The 27,795-nt window shown below is 40.9% G+C and overlaps 1 protein-coding gene across 1 annotated transcript in view; it reads right to left on the reverse strand.

Moving 5' to 3' along the window:
- Nucleotides 1–27,795, reverse strand: part of cdkal1 (CDK5 regulatory subunit associated protein 1-like 1) — a 238,762-nt gene that overhangs the window by 144,040 nt on the left and 66,927 nt on the right. The window contains exons 5-7 of the mRNA XM_085802473.1: nt 14,054–14,150; nt 9,019–9,067; nt 3,610–3,730 (exon numbers count right to left, since the gene is read on the reverse strand). Of these exons, the coding sequence (XP_085658599.1) occupies nt 3,610–3,730; nt 9,019–9,067; nt 14,054–14,150 (267 nt within the window). The remainder of the gene's footprint in view (nt 1–3,609; nt 3,731–9,018; nt 9,068–14,053; nt 14,151–27,795) is intronic.

The raw sequence follows: 27,795 nt of genomic DNA on the forward strand, positions 1-27,795 counted from the left end.
ACCCGACATTATACAAAGAAATGGTTGTCCTTCGTGTAGTTTAACCCATCTCCACAAAGGATCTCTGAAGATCGGCCAAGAGATCACCAGGGTCTCACTAACTTCTTTTACCAAGGACCTTTGACCCCAATAGCTCAGTTTGAATGGGTGGTCAGCTCCATGGTCCGACATTTCTTCCATTAAAAAAATTACAGAGGTGGGGGTGGAAACATGTCAGAGAGGATCAAGAGAAACTGGATGCACCTAAGCTTACAGTGCCTATAGAAAGTCACTGTACCTTGCCAAAACCTTTACCCTTTGTGAAACATTTTCTGAAAAATGTGCCACACTCCATGTTGTTTAAGCAACTCAAAACACCTGGATAATTCTGTTACCATGTGGAAAAATATTTTATGGCCAGATGAGACTAAGATTGTACTTTTTGGCACCATGTTTGGCAAAAACCAAACACAGCACAGTGGCAACATTATGTTGTGGGGATGTTTCTCCTCAGCAGGGACTGGGCAGTTGGTCAGGATGAAGGGAAAATGGACAGAGTGCCCCCAAACTCTTGAGGAAAAGCTGGGTCTTTCATTCACTTTCCAACATGACAATGATCCTAAACATACCACCAATAGAACAATGCAGTGGTTTAAGGACAGAAAAGTGAGTGACCTCAAGTCAGAGTCCTGACTTAATTGCAATAGAATATCTGTGGATGGTCTATCGCCACTCACCACAGAATTTGACCGAACTCCAACAATTCTTCAAGGAAGCATGGGTAAATATACCCCAATCTAGGTGTTTTGTAGTTTTTTCTTTTCATCAAATGGTTTTGAGTGTAGACTGAAGTTGTAAAGATATTTCACTCTATTCAAACGTGAAAACACGAGGGGGTTTGAAAACTGCACTGTATGGGAAATTCTATTAGCTTAATTTTATTTTGTTTTTAGACCCTGAGATTATTTGACATTCAAGATTTTTCAAGGAACTGCAGATAACCTGTGGAATGACTCCAACATGGCTACATGACATTAAATTGACACTTGGCAAGAAAACACAGAGAAGGAGAGAGAGTGAGAGCTCAAATGAATGCATCCCACATGTCCACACACAGAAAAACTGGCAACTAGTATTAAAGGCCACACACTCACACTAAAAATCAATAGTTTCAGATGTTCTCATCTGACACAGAGGCAGTCTGGAGAACAACTGCAACTGATGTTGTTCATGTGTGTGTCAGACAAAGATCCCTCTGTTTCATCAGCTGACAAATGTCACCAATGATGTCACTACTACCTCAGAGGAATATTTAAAACAGATCATCTAAAAACAGCGTGCATAAAGGGCGCATTCTCTTTTCCCAAGCACACACACACACGTGTGTGTGTGTGTGTATAAAGAGAACCATGTCAAATTAGTGACACTAATGAGTGACCGATTCACACAAAAGCACACATTAAGCTTGGATTTTCAGTAACCACACTGTTATTTGGAAGAGATTTGTCCACAGCCAATTCACCCAGTGAACATATTCATGTAATCCCCCAGCCTCCTAAAAGAGTTCCAGTTGAAAGAGTAAAAACAAGGGGATTTATTTGTAGCCAGGCTGCGGCGTTTGGAAAAACAAGGGCAAGTTCATTTGGATTGGATATGGACCCCCTGCTGGAAGAGGGATGGCAATGGATCTGCACATACATACCACAACATGGAAGAACTGAAAGAATGGGAGCATCTAGGTCTGAAGCCCGGCAAAAGCGTACAGACATAAAACGGGTGAGGGAGGAACCCAGTCAGGTAGCACAAAAAGCCAGACAGACACTCACACTGCAATTTTGATTTGATAGTGGCCAAGACCGACTGACAGAGACACTGAGAGAGACAGAGAATTATTAATAATCAACCTATGCCGACCTGGGCACACAGTAGCAGTTGTACTAAACTGTAACTTTTTATTTTTAAACACAGGCCACCAGCTTTGTCTTTTTGAATATACCAAGTTTGGTGTCCACCACAATGGCAGTTAATCTGAAAAACAGAACCAGTTGTTTTTCTAGCCATATTAGATGAGGTCGAGTCCAAGAAGCTTGAGGCGAGAGTAAAGAACAATGCGCTCTGCTGGCAGTAAACAACTCAAACATAGTCAACTCTGTGTTGACTGTGGTCATGGGAGAACGTTTGCTGTCTTTTTAAATTGAGAAAAACAGAAAATAGTAATAACATGGTGTTATTAGGCACATGAGATACACAAAAATGTAATATGAGAGCAGAATTATTAAAAATATAATGGACCTGATCATGTGTATTCTTGCGATCTCTGTGTTTTAAGGCAAAAATAAATGGATGACATTTATTGCGACAATGTGAGAGCGTCTACTGCATTACTATCACCCCCGAAATAATCATAAAAAATCCTACTCTGGTAATATAGCAGTAATAAATAATAGGTCAGGACCCGGGAACAGGTCACAGCCCCTGTTGTCCGTGGGTCACTGTGTTACAGAGACAGCAACGTCGCTGCAATTAGCCCAGAAGGTTCAAAAACACTAATGGAAGTTCCCGTGAAATACTGAGGCCCCCTTGCTGACCGCGACACGTGCACCCAGCAGATTCAAACGCACAAAAAAAGCTGTACTGTTAATCAATGTTTACAACTTCTGTGGTAAGTGACAGTTCATGCTCATTTTCTTAGCTCGTTAAAAGGCCAAAGGTCCCCAAAAGCAACAACTGCAAGAATAAACAAGTATCATTCAAATCAAGAGAGTTCTGGTCCTACAGGACACTATTGTGGTGTGTCTATAACTTGTTTATGTCCTCATTTTGTACGTCGATGTATAGACCTTGAAAGAGTGCAAGAGGATGACTGATAGATCATCATCGGCTGAGGCCCAGCACAGTGGAATTAGTCTGTCGTAACCCTCGGTAACTATCCCACTGAGAATCCAGCACATGGGTCAGTACAGACACACAGATCGGTAAACAACATGAAATTAGCCCATAAAAGTGCGGATGTATGCGTGTGTGCTTGTGTATGTGTAGCTTTGTGCTTTTCTGTCTATACAGATGAAATTGGTCAAGCCTGCCTGTACGTATTCATACTTAGTATTTGTCTGCATTTTCTGTTTTCACTGTAAATGTGAGTTGTTTATAGTAAAAATCTAACCAAACTGCACATAACAGGTTCTTCAAGTGACATAACAGTCAAGATAACAAAACTGTAACAGTATAATACGGAACATTGATGGAAGGGGGTCTATCTGTAACTGTGTCAAATGGAGGCTAAGGAGATAAAAAAGGCTAGACACCTGTTGGGTTTCGATTACATTTGAAGAATAAATAGCAGTATATGCACACACACACACGTACACACCCCGCTACATCTAAAGCAAACCATGTAAAATTGATAAAATTAGAAGCACTGAGGGGCTCTGTTTAAGTGGTTGTGCAAAGAGGGAGAGGGCATGTGCGTGCACGTGCACACACACACACACACACACACACACACACACACACACACACACACACACACAGGCCATAAACCAGAATGGCGAGGAAGCAGTGAAATTGAATTCACAGCTAAGGCTGAATATTTCATGAGGCGTGTTTTCTGTTAGTGCATCTGTGTCCTACCCAGTGTTAATGGAGATGATTTCGATTAGAGGGTTCCTCCTGATCTTGGGCAGGTCCAGTCTAGCTCCTCCAAGCCTTCGGCCTCCATCTTTCTTCTGACCCAACAGACGAACTGAGTGGCCTGAAAACAACAAACATCATTTAAAACCTTTTCAAAGACAGTAACTGTGGGTGTCTTTTTATTGTTTACATGTGGACACACACCACCATGCAGACCTATGGTGCACAAATACAGTTTAAGCATTTTCATGTTAAATATCAATACATTCAAGTAACTACTGTATTAGTTACCGTGTTTAAGTGCAAAAACCTCATGTCCTGAACTTAAAAAGCAGTAGGATGAAATCATTGAAACTCTTTTGCAAGTAGAAGGTATAAATGGAGAAAAGTGAAGTCGACTGTGTAGATCGGTTGATTACCTCTTCTTTTACACTATAATCACACTTAAACATACAACACAGATATACGTACAATCTCTCACCCACAACACTATACCAAACAGAAAGTTTTCTGTTATGCCATGTTGAGAGCTAAATAAAAGTCATAATTGAACTTTGCTCATCCAATAAATATCATGGTAGCGTGAACAGGGCATAGAAAAAGGCGGAGAAGCTATCAGGACACACAACAATGGTATGCCTACAGGAGAGAAATTAACAACTCTCGCTGTGCAGGAAGTAACAAAATACGCCAAAATCTGGCATCAGTTGCACCTAAATTCAATAAGGAACAAATCTGAATGCACAAACTGTGCAGTTGTGCAAGAACACGATATTCCTGCTGGAATAAACTCCACTGACATTACCAAGATAGTTACAGAAAAGAGACAGAAGCAATGAATTATAGGAAGGAAAGGGGAATTTTCAAAATGAGGACGGTTATTTAATCTTTTACTGTAACAATCCTACACAGTGGACATCGCTGTGTCACGGATGCAAATGAGAATTCACAGCTGAGTCTAATAGCTAATAGTTCATGATGTCCAGCCTTTGGTGTGTGGAAATGGGATGCAGTAGTCTCTCCTCTTCAACCGTCTAATAGGCTACCAGCTAGAGACGTGCAGAATGGAGGCGCTGAGGGATGGAATTGTCTTCCTGTTTTCATCCGCTTTACATGGGTCTCCTGGGAGGGTGGGCTCAGGGCAGGAAGCGTGGTTATCAATTGGTAGATAAAAATGACAATCTGCCCCCGAGGAGGACAAAGAGCCAATTGGTGAGGCGTGACTGGTCGTAATATCCCAGTACAAGCAAGAAGATGAGAAAACTTCCCTCGTGGAAAACAGCTGGGATTTGGATTCACGTTTGGCCATCCCTTCCTCCAGTTAGCCGTCTGTGCATCACTGGTCATGAAACAAGGATTTGAAATTATATTCTCTAATACTCTCATCGCTGTGACTATCTCTCCATCTATTCATTGATCAATCACTTCATCCATTCACTAATACTTCCTTTAATAGCCAAGTGTCACAGTTTCATTCAGCATATCTACTGTATGACTCAGTAGCTATACATTAAACCACATAATGATGCTCCAAGGCTTGAAGTAAATACTTATCAAAATTGAGTTGCCTTTTTAACCTTGATTCATACAACTTAATGCAACAATTACAATTTTAAATGACATGTGAACCTAACGTATCTTCTCTGAATGATTTCAAATATCCAACTGCTGACCAATCACTGAATGTTATAAATGAAAATAAACCACTTTTTACAGTGCACAAAGTGGCCGGCTATCACAGAGCAAGCCTGACCATAATAGCTAGCATGCTGAGAATGAACAATGGACCTTGAAACGTACATATGGGCGATGTGCAATTTCACTGGCTGAAAAAAATGCTTGACAGTAAATTGGCTTTACCTCAGACCTGCTGGTGAAGGACTGCGGTAAATGCGGTTTTAAATTCCATATTTTTCTCCAGATACTGGATGTTATGCATTGTTTCTGATAGTTTTAACTCTGGGAAAAATTTAAGTTACAGATATATCTAATTGCATGCACAGACTTGTCAGGAGGACGCGATTACTAGTAATTTGCTGGATTTCTAGATGGTTTTTTTTCTCCAAATGATGAGATTGATCAATCTCATAAAACTAGAAAATTGCTGCGTCTCCACATTTCCTTTTTTTTTGTCCTCTAAAACTTCATACGACCCCTGTTGATGTGACTGTCACCGACGACTCCAAAAAATAATCTCACTACCAGCATGGAATCACTCCAGGAGTGTACCCAAAGCCAAATTCAATTTCAGGGCCTGAGGGACCGTGAATGGGAAGCAAGAGATTAAATAGCTAACTTGAGTTGCTGAAGAAAACCGAAGAAGCTGCTCTATTTGTCATCTCAATTACAGAGTTTAGAGAGGTCGACTGCTGTGATGGGCAACCCCACCTAGACATGGGGGACACACATCGCCCTGCACCACATTTTCTTGTTACTGACTGGTCTCCTCCTTTCCCCCCTGCGATTTTACAATCTCTCTCTCCTTTGTTCTTTTCTCTCCTTTATAAATACAAACCGACATAAATCCTTCTATCCACTCATAATGGGCCGTCATAACATGCTAGGGAAAAAGAGGGAGGGAAGGCAAGGATAGATGGATGGAAAGGTTGATGGATGGATGGTTGGATGATGATAGAAGAAAATACATCACAGATGAAAGATGTACAGGATAGCCAGATGGATGGTTGGATCATAGAGGTAGGGAGCTAAAAGGACGACCTATTGACCTGTGTCTGATGTCTCATAAGTGGTGGGTCTTGTTGTGCTCCCTGGTTTGATTGTAAAGCAGCAGGCAGGACTGAGGGGGATGGGGGTATATTAGAAAGAGGGGACAGAAGTGGCAGATGAGCAGGACAGGAGGAATATAATGCCTGTCATTTATCCTCCTCAAAGATTAGGTCACTGGACATGTACAAATGTATTTGGAAAAACTTTATTTTCTTGCCAAACATTAGCAAAATTGATTTTGATGGGAAATGGCTCAGATACACATTAAACACATCACTTGGCAATTCTACACTGTGCCTTATTAATGCAAATATCTCAAAAGAGCACTAAAAAGCCATATGCAGAGCTTTGATGCTTGACAATGACAAGCTACACTACAGAACTTACATTTGTCACTTCCAGATGGGAGGTCACTGAGCATTAAAGACAATGTTCAGAACATCTTCAGATGACTTCAAATACATATGTATGCAGCAACTTGTCTCTGATACCTGCTCTTCATTTCCTCCTCCTCCTGTCTTACAGTCTCTTTCTATTCAGCACTTTCTATTCTATGTCACTGACACACGCACACAGTTTGTTTATATTGGTGAAATAAGGATCAGGAGGTTATGGATACAATATAGCCTCTGATCTGTAGCTAAGTAGATACATTAGCCTGTCTAACCTTTTCTGCCCCCTGTTTCTCTGTCACACCCACTAAATCCAAGCTGTTTCTAAAGATAAAAGAATATCAGGTGAAATAGTATCATCTGAAGCCATCATCTCAGAGATAGAAGATCAATATTGGTAGGCCAATAAAAAGATAAAGACATAAAAACACCCCTATAAAGACAAAAGGTATCTATATTTATTAATGGTTCAAAGATCAGACTTCAGAAGAAGTCGACATTCACTTATGATTGAAAACATGAATAACATATTTTCCAGCCTTTTTGTGGGTTTCTATATAATTACATTCTTGAAAATGAATATATATATATTTATTTTGTCTGTATTGTCCTCGTGTTTTTTGTTTGCTGAGCATAGGAGATATTAAAATCTGGTTGAGTGTGCTGAAAAATAGTGTATCCATGGGGTGTCAGTAGTGATTATCTTACAGATCTGCCAGTAGGTTGGAAACACATGATAAAGCCAAGCATGCGTTACCAAGGAAATCAACATCTGGCACAGCTAAGAATAAATAAAAAAAAGCGTTGTGACAACAAAAACGAAATCACTTACGTATACTGGCAGTGGTTGTAATGTGTGAGACTCAGCAACAACCCAACCTGAGATATCACAAGTATAAAAACATGCTCCGGTATCTACAAAAGGCAGCACCTTGAGCTTTAAGATATGATAGAACGATAGATAGATAGAATGATAGAACAATAGATAGAACGACAGATAGATAGATAGACAGACAGACAGACAGAGACAGTTGTTAAGTTATTTTTGAGCCAGAAGAAATAGTCTCTCACCTCAAGAACCGAGCTCATAAAAGCTTACCAGTACTCATGTGGAAAACAGACCTGCAAGCAATTTTTGTACAGCAAAGACCTGCATCTATTAGCAGTTCATTGAAGTCAGTATTTTAGTAGCCATTACAACAGGCAAATCCCAGAGCTTAAAGGTTTATGCCCAGGCCTCCGAGCTGAAATAACAGTTCTCAGTTTATACGAGGTCATAAAGAACTGTAATGATACTGGGGAAATTAGTTTCCATGGAGGGGTGAAGGAGGGAAGAAAATGGGAGGGAAGGAGGGTCGAACGGAAGACGAAAAGAGGAGGGGAAGACATCAAAAGATTCAAGAGAAACGGGTGAAAGATGTAGAAAAGGGAAGAAAAGGGAAAGAATGAGCAAATCAGATAGAAGAAAGGGGGAATAAAAGTCAGTGTGTGTGTGTGTGTGTGTGTGTGTGTGTGTGTGTGTAGCCAAACGATTTAGGGTTGATGACACATTGTAAAATTAATCCTCAGTTCAGCTGTCCTTCATTAGAGTGAGGCCTGCAGTGAAAACTAGTCACTGATACACACACACACACACACACGCATACAGCGTAAACTCAATCTGTTCTTTATTAGAGAACAGCTGGGGGTGTATGACAGCTTGACTGGACACTCCAACACTGTAAACTCTCTCTGACCTTCATTAAACAGCTAAGTGCGGTGGTTCACTAACAGTTTAAATGGATGACCTAATCACTGCCATGTGAGTTTGTCTCGCTGTCAGCCGCTCAGACAGAGGCCAACACTTAACAAGCTACGCAGACAGCAAGACAGATAAGATCCCAAAACAGCACAGATGACTTTGCTTTTAAATGTACAACGTCAGTCCTAATCACTGGCCTTACTGCTCAGCGTAGTCCGAAACCAGTGTAATGTGCATTTGGTATCAGTAAAGTCACTGTCCCTTATACTATACTTGAAAACATTGAACAATAGTGAATGTTGTACTAAGACCAATAATGTGAGCTCTTGTTCAGTGCAGGACAGTGATATATTCCTACTTTTGACAGTCCAGTCATTCTTTGCCCTTGTGTTCTGTCAATAAGTGGATAGATGACTGAAAATCATTCATACATGGAGCCGACACTCAGGAACTTCATTTCCTCCTCCAATACTAAAACAGCTCTCATTCATTAATTAGTTGATCGGTGCATTGCTCCTCATTCACTCAAACTTGTGCGTGTCAAAATACCTTTAACAGCCTCGTCCACTACTTCCACCACTCGATCAATCTGCTGGACCTGAAATACAGACAGACACACATGGGAAAAGTTTATTGACGCCGACAAACCGAGTCCATACAAACCAAACAAAAGCCTGATATCGACAACTTGCAGAAACACACATACACTGATCCACATTTAAACAAGGTGTGCATGTAAATAAATATACACAAAGACAAACAAGTGCAAAAAGACACAATCACACCCAATTTTCTTCAGCCAGGGTGAAGTGATATAGATTTCCTAAATGCCTCTGCGTGTCTGTGTAGCTCCAACACCTCACATTATGTATCGACGGAGACAGTCTGGCATTAGGAATCCATGGATGAGAACACAGGCAGAAAAAGAGCGAGGGAGAGAAGGAGGAAAACAGATGATCTAACAGGTAAGAATAGAGCAATATGACATCCTTAGACTAATGTGAACAGCGTCTTAAACAGAATTGTGTTATGATCAAGAAAGAGTTATCCTCTGCAGTGCCTCCAATGAAGAAAACCCTGCGGCTGGGAGGGGAACTCTGAAACAATCCTGCACAACATAATCTGGAGAGGAAAGGGAGGAGACTGAATGGGAGGAAGAGACAGAATGGGGTGTAGAGAGGGATAAAGAAGTGGGGGAAGGAAAAATAATTTCTTGTGCCATTCTTTCTCCTTTCATTCCTCCCAGCATCCCCTCCACATCTAATTCTCTCATTTTCTCTATTCTTAGAGGTCTATGGTGTAGCCCTTGGCACCAGCTCTCACTGCCTCCAGGCCCATTACCCAGTGTAACCCTTCTTTCAAATACACTCACATGGATGCACACTGTGCTTTGCGGGCAGCAGTTATATGCAAGTTACACACTGACATAAAACCTATTTTCTTCTAATGGCCAGGCAATCTGGTTCCATTCAAAGCAGCAGCTGGTGTCCCTACTCACAGTAAGGTTCAGGTATCATTTACAACTTAGCAATTAATTCAAATCTCACATTTCAATTCTGGTACTTATCAAATCCTACTCTATGCTGCTGGAATACTGGAAAGATATACCCTCAGCAAGCACTTTATCATGACCACCTGTAGACCCACTTAGTCATGTGATTACCCAGTCAGCCAATCATGAGGCAGCACTGCATTTGAATGTGTGTCTCTTTTTGTGCTTGTGTGTGCGCATTTACAGCAGAAAGTAATACAAAATAACTTGGTTCCTTTTGGTTATTGATCCATCTTGCCTTTCACAGGTGGAATAACAAGATGGTAACAACAAGTGGAGTGTTTATCGAAAAGGTACAAGACATCTATAGACTTGTTTAATTATAGAGCAAACAGAAGTCTAATTTACAACCAGGCATAAACATACTCATACATTTATCTATTTTACCCCAAAATAAATGCATGTTGTGACGACCCACTCAAGGACTTTGAGGCTGACCTGGCAGCCAATTGAGGGTCTTTAGCTGACTTGCTTCACCTAGGCCCAGCCTCCACCCTATGAAAGCTGGGCCATGTGCTTTCACTCTCTCTCCCTTCCATCTGCTGACATCCTTCTGGTTTTGCACCTTCAACGCCTCCACAGCACACAGACCACTCGTCCATGCATCGCATTCATGGTAAACCTGACAGACTTCCACACCTCATTGTACATTTGGTTTATGTTTTAGTTATAATAAATTATTGTGGTCTCCTTCCTTGTCACATTCACGGAGCCAGTTTGTGATAATGTTCACAGGATTTTCAAACATTACTGAATTGGTAATTGGTGACTGAATCCTGAGAACTAATTTCCAAGCTGCATTCACTCTTGCCGCCCTAAGCACAGCAGACTTGTGGCAGGTCTGATGGCTAGCAGCTCGTTAGCATGGTTAGTTTAGCATTGTTGGCATTGCCATGCCTAGTGGGTATGCATTTCTTCAAATTAGCATGTCCTAGCTAGTCTTGTTTACATTTCTGCCCTAAATCCGATATAATCGTTTAGCCCACAAGTGAAACCTAATTATTATACTGATGACACAAGGAGGTGTTAGTGGGTTTTAGTCTAGTCTGAAAGTGGCTTTACAAAATTAGAAACATCTGATTTACACATCAGATATGAAGGAGTGAGGATAAAACCCTTTCAGTAACATACAATCATCATAAACAGTAATAATATGAAGTGCGTGTTCTTTGTTAGTTATTACAAAAGGAATGACAAGAGCATACCGTAAACAGAGCTCACAATATTCACTTGTGTAGCACACATACATAGATACACACTGTAAGCAGAGAAGACTGATGTGCGTGCATCTTATGTTTACAACTTTGCTTACCCCATGTAATCCTCTGATTACCTAGCCAGCATTGTTGTGCCTGTGTGTGGATGTGTGTAATGTGTCTCTGATATAGGATGTGGCATGTCTAGTCCAGAGCCTGCGAGATTGCGTGACTGCCTGTGTACCTTACACACAATACGCTGTCATTCTTTCACAGCAGCTTCATGGGAAAACACAACAGAAAAGCACATAAAAGCTGACACACAGGTCTATTACACTGAATGAATTCAACAGGAAGCACTTGTTTTTAACTACACCCTTTATCTAGCCGTTAGTGTAGTCACTATATACAAATTCACAACTGCCTATTTGCATCTAATTTGCATAACCCACCAACTGCCAGTGTCACTGTGTGGTTGATTGGAACTACCAAGGATACACAAGGGGAGTCTGTGCGCACTCGTATACCTGTCTGCATCTCTGAACCATGGGCGCCTGTGCATGCATGCATCTGTCAGCGTGTGCTTGTTTTTCTATGTTTGTGAGGACAAATGTTTGTTGAAAATCAGTGTTGTGAGGACACATTGGCCAGGCCTCACAACTTCAAAAGACTCTTGGAGGGTCAAGACAGTTTTAGGTTTGAGGGTACAGTTAGGGTTAAAGTGGGAATAGGCATGTAGGTGTGATGTTTAAAGCTAGAGTAAAGTATGGGAATGCATTATGTCAACGAGTAACACACGTGTCTGTCTGCACATGTGTGTATCAATGCACAATTCAATCTCCCTTGGACAATGAAAGGACCAGCAGTGGTAAAGTTCCCAGCTGTTTCTGCCTCACCCTGAAGGCTATTACATATATAAACCCGTTTATCTAATTATATTATACATCCATGCCACTTGACTTGAATGTAATTATGTTACACACTGGCATGTTTACTTAAATGGATTTGCATTATTTATGGTAAAGGATATTCAACTTAACATCTGAATCACCCCACACCCCCCTTAGTGCATTCTTTTGTTAAGACAGTGGCATTAATTAACATTGGACAGTGAGCCGTTTAATTTATCCCCATTTTCAACAACGCAGTTTGTTTTTTATGCAAGTAAATACATTTTGCATTATGTGAAATCAAGATCAATGTGTTTTGTGGTGGCAAAGCTTGGTGAAGAAAATAATGCATTTACACAATACTTCTCATTTGAACAACTGAATACATGCTTTCTTAGAAATGCAGGAATTATTAAACTCTCCTAAACATGGATTAAACGTCTGGATGTGTGGTGCGAGCATGTTTGCATTACACATTGCTGCGCTGCAAGGACTACTTGAATGACTTTGCTGTTTATTAATGTTGGTATGTCTGATGTCCTTTTGTTTAAATGACTGGAAGCCTGGAAGTAGGAGTGGACCAAAAAAAATAAAAACAATAAACCCTTCACCAAGACTCTTCATTTGAAATGTTCCAGACTTCAGATGTTTAAACTCGAGACGACTTTGCAGGGTTTGTAAGGTAGGTTTTAAAAAACACACTAACTCCAAATGGTTTAGTTTCCTCTTGTGATTTCTGAAATAGATTTTAAAGAAAATCAAATAGTTGTTCCATATTATGCAACATAGGATTATACAGTAAGTGGCAATTCAGATCTTTAGGGACTGCAAAATAAGCACAACACAAACTCACATGTTTGTATTTAAGTACACTTTTGGACACTGTAGTGCAAATGGCCCTAGATTTAAAATATTCCCTCCTCCCTACTATTGTTACATTTGCATATTTCTGTGATTCCTCTGATGTTAACTGGGATTTTGCTGTTAGCCACAACATCTCTTGTGTTGTCTGTTGGCTCTTTGCATTTTATGTAATCTTCCCTCTTCTCTCACTTCACTCTGAGAACACTAGAAAACAACGAGAGGGGCAGAGTGTCCCGTGGTGCCTGTAGGGACTGCAAGCTACAGAAGCCGGTTGATGCTCAGGGCCCTAAGCCAGGAGCTCTTCAAATCATTCACTTGTCTCTTCAGACCCTCTCTGTCTTTTTCCACACATGCACTTGCATTGGTATCTATCTAAGGGGTTTGAATTTCAACATGAGAACTTAACATTTATCAAAAATCAACATGGCAAATATGGTATCATTAAAGATATTCTTATTGATTCATGTCAACCCCCTTGTCCACAGGAAGCGCTGTGGTTGATCATCTGTCTATGAGAATGATGGTGAGCAGTTCATGAGCTGGTGCAGACTCATTAAACATCAATGTTGTTTGTGTCAGTGACAGGGTCACTTTTCCTCATTTAGTGCTCAAGTCTCAAACACTCTATGCTTTCCTTTCTGCAACAATCTCAGGCCTCAACAATCTCTACTCTCCTCATGTCCACCACGTTCTCATAGTTTTCTCCCTCCTTCCATCATACATTCTTCCTTCTTTTCTACTGCCTATCCTGTTCTTCCTAGTGGTCTGGAGTTTTGTGTCCTGGGGATGTCTATTGATCCACCGAGCAGCAGGGAGGCCAGAATAGAACAGACACAGCAGGTTGGCAGCAAGGTGAATGACAGGTCAATCCATCTGTATCTCTGTGTGTACGTGCATCTGTCTGTCTTACTGTACAGATTCCTCAAAAGTTGCCCATTAGGCTCCCATTATGACCAGTGAAGGCACCAATGCTGATATACAATATACAGTATGTTTATATATTTTGTATGAGCGTATCTCTACATTACTCAGAACATATCTTTCACAAAAGCAAGTTTAAGTACACATCCATAAATCCATACCCCAATGATGCTGAGTCCTTTGAGGTAGTCCATCCGTGGCTGGGCCTGGGGGACACAACCAGCTACTACAACCTTTTTTTCCTGTTCTTGGGCTTTTCTGTAAAAAAAAAAGTAAATGCAAAAAGACAGAGGAAAAGATTAATATTAGAAGATATCAGCATTTTTGCACAATTTTGCAAAAAAAGACTGTTGGTCCCATGCAAGCACACTACTATCTAAAGGTTTTTGTGGTTTATCAACCTTAATTCATAACGGTTCTAGACTGGCTAATCTATTACAAGTGCGTTACAGATTTTCTCATGTGACCATCAGTGGGGACATAGAAAGGGAACTTCCCACAAATTGTGTTTTCCTCAAAAATGCCAAACAAGTAGCAGATACTTCTACATCATTTATTGTCAATGTGCCAAAAGAACACAATGTCTGTGAAAGTTTCTTGCTACAAGGAGAACTGTTGTTGTTTTCCCCAGTGGCATGTAAGCTATTCCCTCCTGAAATGTCCATGAAGAGTCCAAGAAGAAGAATTTACTCGAGGCTCAAGGTAAATCCCATGGTGCCAGTTCAGTTATGTGTGACTAAGATAAATATAAGTATGTTATGTCTGGTCATCAGACAAATATAACTGTTGTTTTCTCTTCTTTTTTTCTCAAAAATTTGGTTTGAGCTGTTAATTCGTAATGGTTTAACAACACAGATTTCTAGTTTAGCTGGAATGATCACATCCATACTCAGGTCACAACAACTGAAACATCTCCATCACTCCGCAGCAATCTGCTGATGGAGGTCACCAGGTGTGGCTCAAAGCTCTGAAATGAATCTATTAAATTATCTTTTGTTTAAGATTTTCTTTGGCCAAAATTATCCAATATTTTCAAACAACAATGGCCCTTTAAATGTTTTTGATATCTCATGTTAAGCACTGTCATGTCCTATTATGATCATGATCAACACAGAGGCTAAAACTCAGCAAGTCACAGCTAGGGCTCCACATGTACCACTGAGAAATCACACATTGTTTATAGACCATAAGGGCTGCTTGATATATGAACATGAGAACAGCATGGTCTCAGTCCCTATATGAACAAGCCAAGGTATGCTTGTCCGTCTAGCGTTACCCGGTATGACACCCTGCTGGCTATTTAATGCCCCTGGAGCCAGACTATCGCTGTGTACATTTAGTGCCATGGAAAACGGTGGGCTTAATGAAAAGCTGTTCTACATTGTACAAGAGCCAGTTAATTCATACTGTTGATTAAAGTATCATTGGAACATGAAACACATACGATCAAATTCGCAGTATCATTTTTTCTGAAGCAGGTTAACGACAACCAACACAGCACCACATGTCAAGGAAATGTCCTTAACCAGGTTGTGAGACTCCATTAAGATGTGAGACAGGACAAGAGCAACATGAGGTTACTGAACACAAGCAGACTGACAGTTGCAAAATTAGTGATTTCAATCACTAGAGATGGCAGAGGAAAATATTGCACAAAAAATATGCAAAACTACAAGATTAAACTCTGGCAAAAACATTATCTGGTTCTGATGAACGCTGGCGGAACATTCCTTGGTCAAATGAAACCAAAATAAATATTTCTGGATCTGATGGAGTCCAGCATTTTTTCTGAGGACCTGTCCAGGACTACCACACTAACTGCACAGTGCCATGAAACATGTAATGCTGGTATATCTGAAATACTGAATGAAAAGCTGTGTCCCAGTTTGAAGAGGCTTGGTGGGAGAGGAATTGTCTAACATGACACTGATCCCAAACACACAAAGGTTTGACAATGTCAAGCTAAGCTTAGCTTTGTTCAAAAGTTGCTAGGTGTGTTCTTTTGAAATAAGTTGTTAAAGTGCTGTCTCTACACACCCACCGATGACATAACAGAGAAAAATCTTCTGAGACTCCAACATTCAAACAGCCTAAATTATAACTGAATCCAACTGAAAACCTTTAGGCTATTTTAAAATGGAAGATTGAGCGAATAAACCCCTCCAGCAAAGAGCAGCTGAAAAGGATGATGGGTGAAGAATAGGGGGCCATCCCTCAACATATTTCTGCAAGATGACCAGGGTGGTCAAAACTGGCATCAAAACATTAAAAGTGGATATACAAAATAACAACAACAAAAAAAATGCAATGCCATAAGGGTTTGCAGACATTTATTGTAGCTGATTTTTGAATATAAACCTTTCATTATAATTATAGTTTAATTCGACAAACAACATTTTATATATTCATGACAGTGACCATAGGTGTACTCAGTTTTGTTGTATACTTATATAAAACAGAATACAGTGATGAAAAGAGTTGGGGTAAGGTATTTTACAATGACTTATTATTAGAAATGAAAAGAAGAATCCCATTTCGCAGATGATTTGAATTAAAAAGGGTTGGGCAGATAGCAAAATAGTGTAGCCAACCACAGGGAGAGTGTGTGTGTGTGTGTGTGTGTGTGTGTGTGTGTGTGTGTGTATTTGAGTGTGTGCCTGTGTGCATGCGAATGTACTGTATGTGAGTCTGTATGTCACCTCCAGTTAGTGGCAGTGAGATTTGAGACACTCGGTCTGTCTGACAAAGGCTTTTGGAAGAGCTGCCCAGACTCCGCAATGAATCTTTAATAATGAAGCCTCCTGACAGCTGGAGCGAGAGAGGGAGGGAGGGGATGGAAGGAGGGAGGCATGTAAGTGAGGGAGAAATCGTGGGAGGACAGAGGAGGAGCAAAGAAACTGGATGCGAAAACTGTCAGATGTGTTTTAATTCAGACTGTGTTTGTATTCTTCAGCAAAACAAAGACAGATCGCGATGGAAGAGGGGGAGTGAAGTAAGCAGGGAGGAGAGAGAAAGGTGAAAGCAGACAAACAACTCTGTTCAAAGCCAGTTTAGACTGTCACGTGAATGAGGAATGGAGGGATAGATGAAAGCTACAGTTGGTGAGATATGAGTGGATGGATGAAGGTAGGGAAGATGAAGGCAAATGCTGGAATGTTTAATGATTATTCTGAGCTGTTTGTATTATTCAGGGTTATTTTAAGTCTCCTCATCTTTACTTCTTAATCTAACTATTTATTGGCACACAAGTGTTGAGCAAGTAACAACAAATCACATAAGATGCCAAAAAAGATAAAACAAAGAAAGAAGAAAGTCTGTTGGACATGATGCCTCACCAGAGACAAAAGGCTTTTAACAGCACATTCAGAGAAACTGTACTTCTATTGATCCCCGGGAATGTATGTTTTTATTGTTTATATGCTTTCAGGCATTCCTCTGTTATTATATACTGTATGGTACACAATAATATCCACCCACTTCAACACTCTGTTCTGGTGTAAATAGATCCTGAAATCAAGCAAAGGCTTTTAAGGTTGCAGCTGTAGAATATCATGACACAATTGAACACTTAAAGGAGGAGCGACAAACTTTCAAGACCGGGAGAAGTGAGACAGACCAAGTCAAAAAAAGGTATTCATCTGCCTAGAGTGGCTTGTTCTCCTCTCTTGGTTCCTCATGAGGAACTCACACTGGCATCACTGTACACAGACACACGAACACACACAGCAGGGGTGCGTCTGCATAATTCACACCGTCTCCTGCCAAAATGCACCAAACGTTCCTTTAATGCGCTACTTGCTCCCCGCCCACAGACTCAGAGTCCTAGCTGACACAGCGAGTAAGCAGACAGCGCCTGATCCGTCGCCTCGGCGCCCCAGGGGGAACAGGCCAATCACGTCGCACACAGTTCCTGGATGGGATGAGATGGAATGGGATTATGTGATGCAGTTGCCGTGGTGATACTTTTGAGCCCGGCTGAGCGCTCACTGCCAGTGACCCAGACCACAGCAGATGTCCCCCGAGATCAGAGGACGAGGTGTGCTGGTGCACGCACACATGCACGCACACACACACACACACACACACACATTTCCTTGGCTTCCTTGGCACCTCGCCCTAAATCTCTGCGGCCCCCTGTCAACTCTGCGCTCTCTATAGCCTCGAGACCACACACTCGCACCCACACACATGTTCCGAACATACTGAACGTATACGTACATAGCACTGGTCACGGACGGCAATGGCAACGGCAACAGCATAGTAGTTATGCATACATGTATGACCTCTGTGGTACGTATGGATGGTCGGGAGAGCTGTGCTGTACATACGGGTTTTTAACAGCTGAGTGGACACAGTGAATCAGTCAAATTAGACCGGACTAAATGTCCAACTGAATTGATCAGGTTGACTTGGAGAAGCCCGTTGCTGTAAATATGACATTAAAATAACTCTAGGCATTTAGATGGACCACTGTGCATGACCTATATACAGGCCTTTTCAACTTCTTTAAAGCAAAACTTGAAGTGAAAGAGGCGCCCATCCTTCGGAGATTATGTCTCCTATAGTGCCACTTACATGACCGCAGTCAAATGTACTGACATCATCATGTAAATACACCAAAGTGCTGATGTTCTCACAACTGCCACAAACGTGTCATATCCTAAAACTTCAATGTCAATCCTAAAAAATATGATGAGAATGTCCAACAAAAAAAAGCCAGTGTTGAAATGTATTGATTTCTTGTTGTCCTGATGATTTCAACACAGCATCCATTATGTTCCAATGTTTTTGGCATTCATTATCCTGAACACACGGAAGACATGAACTTTAGTCCATCAGAAATTCCTTGCTGGTCCTTTTAAGTTGTCAACACTGAGAACAAGACATAAAGTGAAGGCAAAAACACATGGAATCTAATGAAGAACAACTTTTTAACACTGACCTTATTGAGACTAGTACTCTGTGTGTAGACCGAAGTCTGGTTCTAATGAGACAAAATACATCCTAAAGTCCTGATTATGGCTCGTGTGTGTGTGTGTGTGTGTGGGTGTGTGGGTGTGTGGGTGTGTGGGTGTGTGTGTGTGTGTGTGTGTGTGTGTGTGTCCTCTCAATGACCCTCCCTGCTGCTTAACACCCTGAGTCCTATACAGATAGCTACGTTGGGAAGGGTGAGCTCATTACACACACAGAGCTAGCCATATGCTGCATTACATGTGAAGGGATGAGGTCATACTGATACAACTAGGGAGGTAAGGTTGTATAACTGAGATGTACAGATTTGCATCCTGGTTACCTCTGCGTGCGGCTTGACACAAACAACCTTTGTCTATGACCCATCCTGTTCAGAAAAGTGAATAACAATGGTTGAATGTCATTATATTGATTTTGTTTGCTTTCTGCCACAAAAGCACTGCATTAAATTTTAATTTAGCACAACTGATATATTATTAGTGTATTCCTACTTTCTCTGCCCCCCTCGCCTCTGCTCCCTCTCTCATATTTCTGCTGTCCTTGCTCCTCAGTCTCCTCTCCTCTCCTCCCTCATCCTCTCATCTGCACTCTGACAGTTGTTTCTGGCTGAGTTGACTGCAAGCCAGCCAATCAGCACACTCCTGACCTCTCTGCATTAGCATAAGCAGCAAGGGGCAAGGTTAAGTACCCATCAAGCTTCAGTAATTAAGATGTGAGCTGGTGTGTGCACTGTGCACTGTGCATGAGCGTGTTTGACTGTGAGCGAGTGAGAGTGAGAGAGAGACACTAAATGTATTCAATATTCCATTTCCAATATTTTCCACTTCTACAAACCTCTCCTACTTACACAACAACAGTCCTACACTTGGTCATTGTCCCAGTTTCAATTCCACAATGGCTGTTACCTTAAGTTACTTATCTGCGATCTACTGAGGAGAACCTAATGTATGTTTATTTGTTTTATGTATTATTCATTACCATATTTATTTGCCTGCGTGCTTCTGTCTAGCAGCAGCTGCAGCGATAGGAGATGCATCTCGATCACTGGCTGACAGCCCAGACTGAATGAGTGTGGAGAAAACACATTCTGTTAGTCTAATGTAGAATGCAGCTTCTCCTCTGCAAATAAATGTTCTGGAAAAGTTTACTAAAACAACTGTCAAAATACAAACAGTATAAATAAAATCAAACAGCTAACTCTGGGCTTATGGGACATGACTGCAGACAAATAATACTAAATGAAAACTGTTAATGTACCAGACCAGGGGCGTCTAAGAAATGTAGCTGGAAGGGAGACAGAGAGGAAGGATTAGCATAAGAGTGATTGACTGGAAACTGTCAGGACATTTTTTATAAACAGGTAAGGAGCAGATAGAGGAGGAAGTAGGGGATAACAGGAAGTAACCCTAAACCAAAACACAATGTTGTTAGATGCCACTTCACAAAAAATCCTGATTGAATTCAGTGATTCTCTGCTGAGCATGTTGCATATAGTTTATTTGTTGATCTATATGGGACAGTGCGCATTAATCAATAATGATATTTTGAAAATATCAATGTATATATGGCCAGTTATGTTATGCCAGTTATAAGACAGAAAACACAAAAGTCTTTTTTTTAAGTAAGGATGAGTGGAATATGTCAGGAGAGAAGAGGAAACAAGGGACTGAGAACTAGTGAGTTAAAAGAAGGAAAAAAAACAAACTGCCAAGAGCGTAGATCTTCATCACCAAGTAGGGAGTGGGGAGAGGAAGGATGACAACAGGACTCAAAAGGAAATAAAGGAGGAGGACGAGAGCTCGGAGGCACTGAAGGAAGGCTGTGATTGAGGGATGAGAGAGGGGTTTGAGAGGTAAAGCTGCAGAATCCCCCTGGGATCTCTCTCTTTCTCTCTCACACACACAAACACACATCAACTGCTGTTGTGTTTCAGAGCACAATAAGAGCTGATGTCCATAAAGAGGCACTGAGTGAGAGAAAACCTAAAAGAGCTGAAAGCAAAAGAAATAAGAGCAAGGAAGGATATAGAGGAGAAGAAAAAGGATGTCTAATTTAATCGATACAAGATAATTACATGAAAGCAAGCACTATAAAAGTGAGTTGTGGTAAGTGATGTTCAAGACAAAATAGATTTGTCTAAGCACCGAAGACAAGTTGCAAGGGCCTGATTGCCTCTCTGGGTTTTCAATCTGAATTTTTAAAGACTTCGATAGTAGCAGTGAGATCAAGATTAATCTGGATCACCACATCCATAACCGTGTCCCAAACCACATCAAGACCCAACCACATAGATGAAGAAGAAGAAGAAAAAAACATTTGACTTGATTTCAGTTCTCCACCTTTATTGCCAGCATGGTTAATAAAGGCATTCACGTTAGAGCTGCGTTTTACAGGATACAGGCAATCTGTTGACCAATCAATACACCTATAACATGGCTAGTTTATGACTAGCTCACATGGCCTAGGGGTATATCAGAGATAGAATGCAGTCCAATCGTCAACATGGGCCTAGTAAAGGCCGGTCAGAGGAAATGCAAGGCTTTCAGATTATGGCCTTTAAAAAAAAATGCCTCATACTCTCCCAGTGCTGTGAAATGGATGACATCTGTCTTGTAAAAATGAGTTGAATGTGTGATGAATATTGCATTACTGTAAATGAGTTGTATTTGTCGCTTGAATGGTTCATAATAGAGAAAATGCTGATAAAAAAAAAAAAAAAAGCAGGAGCCATGGCAAAGGTCCGGACAAACATTCAGACACACATATGTGCAGGGAATTGCATTCGAGATGAGCATTTGACTAAACCATGAAAAGGGGAACCCCAAAACTGAGTCCTGCCTTTGAGTCCCATGTGTCCCATCTCTAATGCAAAGCCCTCTTCCTATTGAAGACACTGTTATGGGACAATGGTGAGGGAGCCACCCCTCAGCCTGAGGTGGTTGTGGAGGGAAACAAAAACAACAAATACACACAAAAATATGTGACTCAGTGTTTACCGTGTAGCAACCAGGAATTATCTTCCAAAACAAAACCACATGCTTATTAGAGCAAATGTCAGCAGGAAGTCACTGTGCACAGATTTAGATTTGAAAGGAACAGAGGAAGGAACAGAAGCACTCAGTGTTTCAGTGGAGATCAGACTGTGGCAAATTATAAGAAGGTTTGTGCTGCAAACAAGCCGCCTAAATGAGGAGATCTGTCATCTATTTAATCAAAACGGGTAAAACACGCACATAGCTTGTATGTGGAGCAGTGGCACTTGTGCATTAGTGTGGCAGCCTCAGTCTGAGACTAAACAGGTCATGTCACAGGGCACACACAGGCATTCATCATTCAGAGCCACAGCCACTCCCCATGAGGCCTTTCACCTCTGTGTGAATCAATCTGAAAACGCCTGAGCATGTGTGTAGGCATACACGCACTTCTCCTCCCCGTGTGCGAACATGCCTACATGTGTGTATATACTGTATATGTGGATGTGTCAGAGTAAACTGTGTATGGGTGCACGTTTGTGCATTTCGGTGCAATTATTTTGATCCGGCAGTGGAGACGGGGAAATCCAGACCAGGATGACAGGGGTGAAAGGACATTCCTGGTTGAATGAATCCACACAAAATTAGTCCAAGCATAAACAATCATGATTGGTTTCAAGGTCATAAATTATTACAAGCAAGGGTTTGGAAAAGTGGAACAGCACATGCTCAGTGACCTGGGATGCATCAACAATCTTTGCAAATCAACTTTTTTTTTTCAACCAACACAACAGCTAGATAATTTAAACAAATAGGGATTGTAAACAAGTGTCCAACCTTCACCTATTAATGTGTCCTGAATATGTCTTAAAGACTCCCTGGTCCTATTTTAATAATCTCTGGTTAGCTGTCCACTCAGTTATCTTGAAAATACAAGGATAAGAAAAGTAATTGGTAGGATTAAGACACATACTACTTCAGAGGTATCGACTTCTCAAATGTCTAAAATTAACATGAAATTGTTATTTTATTGTTTTATACATTTTCTGTGATTTTTCATACTGGAAAATCTACTGGGCAGTTCACTTAACAGGTAAACCCGTCACAATCAGGTGCATCACAATGTCATACACCTACAGTGAGAGACACATTCACCTGACAAAACCAGTCGGCACTGGATGTATATATGCTGTATGTATTTATAACAGAACTGTATACAAAACAGCACGGATTCACGCTTCACTTTAGCTGCAGTGTGGTGTGTGGTGGAAACATTCGTTCCAGTGCGCGCTCACAGCGGGAGGCATCAGCACTGGCCTGTGATATTCTGGCTCGGCCTCAGAGCAGCGTCAAAATAGTGAAAGTCTGCACACTTAACATCCTGTGTTTTTATAGTTAATTCACTTATGTGCAGTCGCCAAACTGAAGACAAAGTATCATTCCTACTAGATCTGCTAACCTGGTAATCAAGACACGTAGGGCTTAGATTCACTTCGGTATTTCTGTTCTTATTTTCATTAAACAGATGAAAATCATGTTTTCTGATCCTCTCTTCATCACTGCTGCGTAAAAGACTGGTAAATACATAAAGAGAAAAACAAACCAAAGTTGATAAAATTACAATAATTGCAATCCATCTATATACACACATTTTCTTGTATGTACGCACACACATGTTCATATACTTGCTTTCATCCGAGTTGCATATTTGTAATCTACACATTTATATGGGGGCAAGTCGGTGCAATGTGAGTTATTTATGATATGCGAGCATGCATGTGAAAGCAGATATGTGAATACATGTACAGTCTGTGCGTTAGGGGACTATGCAGACTATGGGAGTCTCATTATAGAGCTACAAAGTCTAAGCATCTATTCAGCCTGTTAATTTCCCAGCTGAAGTCTTTTCCCACTCGCAGCCTGAAGTGGCTCCACGGTGCCTCATCAGTCCCTCTAAAAGGCCCTCTCATTTAACCACAGTGCCTTATTTATTCTAAATAACATTCCTTTAAAAGCCAAGGATGCAGTGTGCACAAAGCCAACTGTCTGATTAAATTGCTAAGCAGGACCCCCTTACTCTGTAAAAATTAATTTATGGAATGTTTAAAAAAGGATTTTTTTTTTTTCCCTACACACACTCCTCTCGTCTGAGTCGACACCAATTAAAAGGAGGATTCAAGGTAAGGTTCATTACATTAGAAAAGAGAGGAGCAGGAGGGGGGTTGTTAAGGAAAAAATGGGCTTTATACAATGAGGAGGTGATTTTTAAAATACTCTTGGCTTGTTAGAGGGATAGTGAATATTTGCCGGGAATGAATCCAGCCTTCTCAGCCCCTTTTGTTGAACCACATTTGTTCCATCTTTCTCCCTCCCTCTTGCTTTATTACACTTTGAAGTAACAAACATCATATCCATTAAACATGGAGAATCTGTGGTCTAAACATGTGTTAAATGACTTACCAGATTTGAATACTAAAAGACACATTAATGCTATTTTTGTATATTACATTAACATATTCTAAGTCTGACCATCCAGTTTCTGTCCTCAACACATTTAAATAAACACAGTGGTGCTAATTTAACACTATGCACTTGGGGTTTACACCTGCATATTAGTTACACAATTTTTCAATATCCTTATAATATAGCAATTTAATATTTAGTATTCAGAAATTTGGATTTCTAGTTTGCTGACTATTCAGGAATGAATGTATTTTAGATTTTTCCAAAGGTTTTGAATGGAAAACGACACTGCTGCCACAATAAGGTGTAAACAATAAACATCATTATTAAATAGAATATTATTGTTGGTAACTTAAGTTTGGAGATGTAAAAATTAAGCTTTTTAAGATGGGGAAGTAAGACTCAAAGATTGAAAGCTGCAATCAGAAACCTCTAAAGCTTTGGCAACTTTGAAAAAAGAAAAAAAAACACTGAAAAACAAAGCTCATGCCTCGATGGTGCCCGACGTGAACACACAGTCAGACATACAGGCCTGTACAACAATTTAATCACAAATCACTGTTGAAACCAGTGATATTCAGGAAGCAGTAAGTGTACAGTAGCCTATATGCCACATGTGGCCTGATTCCCCACAGCAATATTCCTTCCTTCCATATCCAGCTATCTGTCTATCTCTTTGCAGCACCTCAGAGGTTAAGGACTGCCCCGGGTACACTGAGGCACTGACCCACGCAACCCGTGCCTTGCAGAGGTTGGCTGGTGTTTATTTCTGTGCATCCATCATTCTTTGCACATATACAGTATACACCTATGGCCAAGTTGTAAGCCTTGGGCTTTTGTCACTCCAAATACTGTTTAGTGAAATTGCTTCTTGGCTGCAGTGCAGCACCCAGTCCGTTGGTTAAATACAATTACAAACAAAATGAAGTTCAAGACCAAGTTAACATCTTCAAGGCACAAATGTGCACACCCACAAACATGCCACAGATAATAACGAACACACAAGGGCAACTGCACACATCAATACACAACCTCAAACATACTAGGTATATCATGCTATGTATTATTTTTAAAAAGTTTCAACAACTGTGTCTCTCTTTCTCCTGCATCTCTCTCTTGAAGGTTGACCAACCATTCATGCTGTCACCTGCTCTCTGCTCCTTCCTCCTATCTCCTCTCTCTTCCTGCGTGCATCACTTCTACCATTCCCCTTCAGGCTATAAGCATAAGGCATGCAAAGGTCAAAAGTTCTTACTGTCATCTTGCATGAGTTAATGTATATCACACATGTCTGTATACTTTAACGTATGGATTGTGCATGTGACATCTATCGAAGGAGACTTTGAAAGAGTGTCTGTATCTTCATCAGCGCGTATGCATTACTGCCAAGTTTCTCAAATAATTCTGCTGTCATTTGTCACCCTGAAGGTGCGTGGAGGAAGAACACACTCATTCTGAGGGGGCAGAGGATGTCATCTTTCATAACTTGCAGCGAGTATTAAAGTATCTCAGCAGCTCAGTAATTTCCAGGTCAGTGCTTGTTTAGCTAACACCAGCTTAAAAAAGCCTCTGGGATCGTCAGCTGAAAAATACAAGACCACAGCTGCGCAGGGGAAAATGCCAAAAGCTTACAGGTGCTCCTCTGGAGAACACACACACCTCTTTCCTGTCGCTGCCCTTTTCTCTCTTTCAGTTGAGCATTATGAATAAATGATTAGGCATGTAAAAACAGCTTGTTCAAACAGACGTTAAAGGCTTTCTACTCTGTGCGGGTCAACCTGTGTGTGTGCAAGGGGTACATGGTGAATATGCATTTATATAATGTGTGTGTATGACAAAGTTAACTGTGTCCACAGTGTATTTGTCTGTTGGTGAATAGGTCTAGGCTGATCATATTTCAGCATTACAGGGTTTGGTTCAGTGTCAAATCCCTCTGTGTGTAACTAAAGATTCTTGATAGGAACACGGCAGCTGGTGGGCTGGCTGTCACTGGTGAGCACACACACACGCGCACACACACACCTGTCATCTGAGTCACTCAGTCTCTTAGGCTTTCCCACCCTCTTCCACGCACGCACGCAAACACACACTGAATCAGTGTGCATTATGGTCTCCCTTATTTCAAAGAAGTGTGCCAAACTAGTCCAAACATGAAACATGACTATAACCCAAACTGGGAAAACAGAGTTACAGTCGACGTTGTGGCTTTTCTGTCCCTGTCTTTCATGTCACTGACGCAGTTTGTCTGAATTTGTGAGAGAAAGAGAGATGGGGAAGGGAGGGGTGGAGCAGCAGGTGTTTTGTGTGTGCGTGTGTGTGTCAATACAGGTGAACAGAGGGTCAGTGCACTACTCTCCATATGCCATCTGTCAGATCAACTACATCTCACGCTGACATTTCCCTACAATGAGTAACAATGCTAAGACCCCAATCCAATGCATTCGCCAGAACAGACATATGTTAACTAAATGTCAAGCTTACAGAACATTGCACTTATTTATTTATTTATTGAGGAATTAGAACAGCAACAAATCCTCACATATGAAGAGCCACTAAATCTATGGTGTTTTTTTGCTCAATTACACGGCTTTTAACGATGAATTGCTCCTCTTTTTTTTTTAGCTAATTAACTTTGTCAGCAGAGTAACTGATTGAACCACTAATTGTTTCCGCTCATAAAAAAACTCTCCCTCTTTACAGAAATTTCCCTGAAATACAGACATAACTCCAGATCCACACATTGACAGCTCGGAGTTGGCCCCTTGCAACAGCAAACCTTAATCCACCATCTACTGTGATTATGTGTTTATGAATAGGATGCCTATCAAAATTCCAAACACTCACATCACCATAGAGCTGCCCTTTGATCAGGCAACATGTGCATATGAAAAGGTGGAGAGCTGCAAAACACAACACTCACATCGAGACACACACATCACCCTTGGTCTTCCAACATGAGCTCATTTAAGTAACAAACTTCAGTCAGATCAATTCAGCCCTGAACTGTGCTTGACTCCCTCATTTCCATCTCTCCCCCAGTCTTCTTCTTTCCCTCCCCGTCATTCTCCGTCTCTCTCTCTCTGTTGCAGTGCAAGTTCTAATGAGGTGCTAATGAGATTCAGAGTCCTTTTTTGAATCAGATTACAGTGAATTATGTATAAAGCTTTTAAGTCATTGCTTTAAAATTACACAGGTGGCCTGTGTAGCAACATGACACCGACAGCACAGTGCTGATTTTTACATCTTGGTATGCTGTTTGTCTGAGAAATTAATTGCTATTGAACGCTATCACTGTGGCTATTAAATTAGGATTACATTTTTTAAATCCTTCATATTGAAGCTCTTTTTAATGAAATGCTGGACTGAAATCTTGATATTGGGTGCTGATAAATCATTTCTAGACACAACCCAGACACGAGGCTCTCAGTGCGTGGCTTTTCCAGAGGAGATGGACTGACACTTCTATACATACGGCAGCCCATTGCAATACCTCACGT

This window comes from Trachurus japonicus, chromosome 16 (assembly GCF_045865225.1).
Source record: "Trachurus japonicus isolate A0001 chromosome 16, Traja_1.0".
Classification (NCBI taxonomy): Eukaryota; Metazoa; Chordata; class Actinopteri; order Carangiformes; family Carangidae; genus Trachurus; species Trachurus japonicus.